Source organism: Eimeria mitis, genomic scaffold, assembly GCF_000499745.2.
Source record: "Eimeria mitis Houghton genomic scaffold, Emh_scaff1061, whole genome shotgun sequence".
In the NCBI taxonomy this organism is placed as follows: Eukaryota; Apicomplexa; class Conoidasida; order Eucoccidiorida; family Eimeriidae; genus Eimeria; species Eimeria mitis.
This window is the reverse complement of record NW_013567362.1, coordinates 3185-6347: the sequence shown is the minus strand read 5'-3', so window position 1 is coordinate 6347 and position 3163 is coordinate 3185. Positions and strand designations below refer to the sequence as shown.

At 58.6% G+C, this 3163-nt stretch overlaps 1 protein-coding gene across 1 annotated transcript in view; it reads left to right on the top strand.

Annotated features, from left to right (window-relative positions):
- Positions 1-3163, top strand: part of EMH_0028610 (protein phosphatase 2C, putative) — a gene marked incomplete at both ends in the record, with an annotated part of 8184 nt that overhangs the window by 4857 nt on the left and 164 nt on the right. Inside the window, one exon of the mRNA XM_013494173.1 lies at positions 3-3163. Coding sequence (XP_013349627.1) covers positions 3-3163 — 3161 coding nt within the window. The remainder of the gene's footprint in view (positions 1-2) is intronic.

The window sequence follows — 3163 nt, the reverse complement described above, 5'->3', positions numbered from 1 at the left end:
TCAGCAGCAGACCAGATAGTAACAGCTGCAGCAAGCGAGCCTGCAACAGGAGCAGCAGCTGCTGCTGCTGATGTATCTCCCCTGCCGAGCCACGTATCTGTCTGCTCTCCTCTTCCTGCTGCAGTAGATGGTCAGGCAGCAGAGGCAGCAGCAGCAGCAGCAGAGCCAGCAGCAGCAGCAGCAGAGCCAGCTGCGGCAGCAGCAGCAGCAGCAGCAGCAACAACTGCAGCAGAAGGTGCGTGGCCATCTCTCCTTGCTGCTGCGCGTGCCGAGAAGCCCCACCCCACCACCGCACTTGCTGCTGCAGCAGCAGCAGCAGCAACAGCAGCAACTGCTGCTGCAGCAGACACAGATCAAATTCCGCCTGCTGCAGCTACAGCAGCAAACCCAGCAGCAGCTGCAGCAGCAACTGCAGCAGCAACTGCAGCAGACACCACAGCAGCAACTACAGCGACTGCAGCAGAGAATGCAGCAGAAACTACAGCAGCAACAGCAGCAGCAACAGTTACAGAAACAGCAGCAGGAACTGCAGCAGCAGCAGCAGCAGAAAGTGCAGCAGCAACTGCAGCAGGAACTGCAGCAGCAGCAGAGTCTCAGCCACGGGCCTCTGGTTTTTTGAATGCTGCTGCTTCCGGGCCTTCTCCGCTGGGAGCAGCAGCGTCCCCATCCGCCGCAGCAGCAGCAGCAGCAGCAGCAGCAGCAGCAGCAGCAGCAACAGCAGCAGCACCGACAGAAGCAGCAGCAACAGCTGCTGCAGAGCCAAAGCAGCCAACCGTTTTTCTCTCCTCCCCTGCAGTTGCTGCTGACATGAAGCTGCTGCAGCATACTAAAGAGCAGCGGCAGCAACAGCAGCAGCAGCAGCAACAGCAACAGCAGCAGCAGCAGCAGCAGCAACAGAAGCAGCAGCAGCAGCAACAGCAGCAGCAGCAGCAGCAGCTGCAACAGCAGCAGCAGCAGCAGCAACAGCAGCAGCAGCAGCAGCAGCCGCAACGACGGTGGCTGACGAGGAGTTTCTCAGCAGTTGTTCAAGCCGGACGCGTGCTGCCGGACAAGCAGCAGCAGCAGCAGCAGCAACACCAGCAGCAGCAGCAGCAACAACACCAGCCGCAACACCAGCAGCAACACCAGCAGCAACACCAGCAGCAGCAGCAGCAGCAGCAGCAGCAGCAGTTCTGCCGAACTGTGCACATGGCAGGGGAGTTTGGTGATGCAGCAGCACCAGCAACAGCAGCAACTGCAGCAACAGCAGCAACAGCAGCAACTGCAGCAACAGCAGCAGCTGCAGCAACAGCAGCAGCAGCTGGCAGCAAATTCCTCTGCAACACCTACAGAAAGGGTGAGAGTAGCTGCAGCACCAGCAGCAACGCCAGCAGCAGCAGCAGCTGCAGCAGCAGCAGCAGCAGCTGCAGCAAGCAGCAGCTGCGTTGGGCTTCTCTTGGCGTCCGCGAATTGAGGCGGCGTGTGGGGATTGACAGCTGCAGCAGCAGCAACAGCAGCAGCAGCAGCAGCAGCAGCAGCGGCAGCGACAGCAGCAGCGATGAGGAGGGGTCAGCAGCAAAAGGAAGCAGCAGGAAGTCTTGGGCTGTGCGGATGCAGCAAACGCGGCAGCTGCAGCAGCAGCTGCAGCAGCAACAACAGCAGCAACTGCAGCAGCAGCTGCAGCAGCAGCAGCAGCAGCAGCAACAGCAGCAGCAGCAGCAGCAGCAGCATGGCTCCTGCATTTGTATTTCCGGGGATTTCCCTCCTTTTTTTATTGGCTTCGTCAACGGTGTTTATCAGATCCGTTTGCTGCAGCAGCAGCAGCAGCAGCAGCAGCAGCAACAGCAGCAGCAGCAGCAGAACCCTATACGTAGATGTTGGAGTTCTACAGTTGCAGCAGCAGCTGGCAGCAGCAGCAGCAGCAGCAGCAGCAGCAGCTTAACACCAGAAGTGAATTACGTCGTAGCCCGCAAGAGCAGCAACACCAGCAGCACCACCACCACCAGCAGCAACAGCAGCAGCAGCAGCAGCAGCAGCAGCAGCAGCAGGAGAAAGGGGGCTGTGCTGCTGCAGCTGCCGCTGTGGTCCGGGGAGAGAGGCCGAAGCGGAGACAGTGTATGGGTGGGTGGTTGCTGCTGGTGTGTGTCTGTGTTTGCTGCTGCAGCAGCAACACGACAGGGATACAGAGCAGCACTAGAAGACAGAGAAACAATAATAGATAGTTTATTTTGTTTGTCTCCTCCTGCTGCTGCTGCTGCTGCTGCTCCTGCTCCTGCTGCTGCTGCTGCTGCTGCTGGTGCTGCTGCTGGTGCTGCTGCTGCTGCTGCTATTCCTGTATCCTTTTATGGTGTATATGATGGGCACAAAGGGGCGGCGTGTGCGGTGTATGCACAGCAGCAGCTGCATGCGCAGCTGCAGCAAGCAGTGTATAGTTGCTGCGGCAGCATAGATCTATCTTGTGGGGTGTATAGGGACCTCACGCGGTGTCTATATAGAGCGTTTCTCTCTACCGATAGATTATTTTTGTCTCTTTCTGAGCAGCAACAAGCAGCAAGTGGTGCTGCTGCTGTTGCTGTTGTTGTTGCTGGGTCTCTGCTGCTGTGCGCTAACTGCGGAGACAGCAGAGCGTGTCTTTGTAGGGGAGGAGCAGCAGTTGACCTCTCCCTAGACCATCGACCCTACAGACAGGACGAAGCAGCACGCATACTAGCTGCTGGCGGCCACATAAAACAGAGAAGGGTGTTGGGGCGTTTGGGCGTCTCGAGAGCTCTGGGGGACAGACACTACAAGTACGGCTGGACAGCAGCAGCAGCAGCAAGCAGCAGCAGCAGCAGCAGCAGCAGCAGCAGCAGCAAGCAGCTGGTGATAGCTGAGCCAGAAGTACGCGCGCTGCTGCTGCAGCAAAATGATGAATTTGTTTTGGTTGCATGCGACGGCCTTTTTGACGTCATGAGCAGCCAGGAGGCTGTCTCCTTTGTCCGCAGCAAGCTGCTGCTGCTGCAGCAGCAGCAGCAGCAACAGCACCAGCAGCAGCAGGGGGAGCAGCAGGGGGAGCAGCAGCAGGGGTGCTGCTGCAGCAGCAGCATGCTGCAGCAAGCTGCTGAAGCACTCATCACCGAAGCCATCGATGTAAGGCGCAGCAGAGACAACGTCACCTGTCTCCTAGTTGACCTCAGGCCCCCCA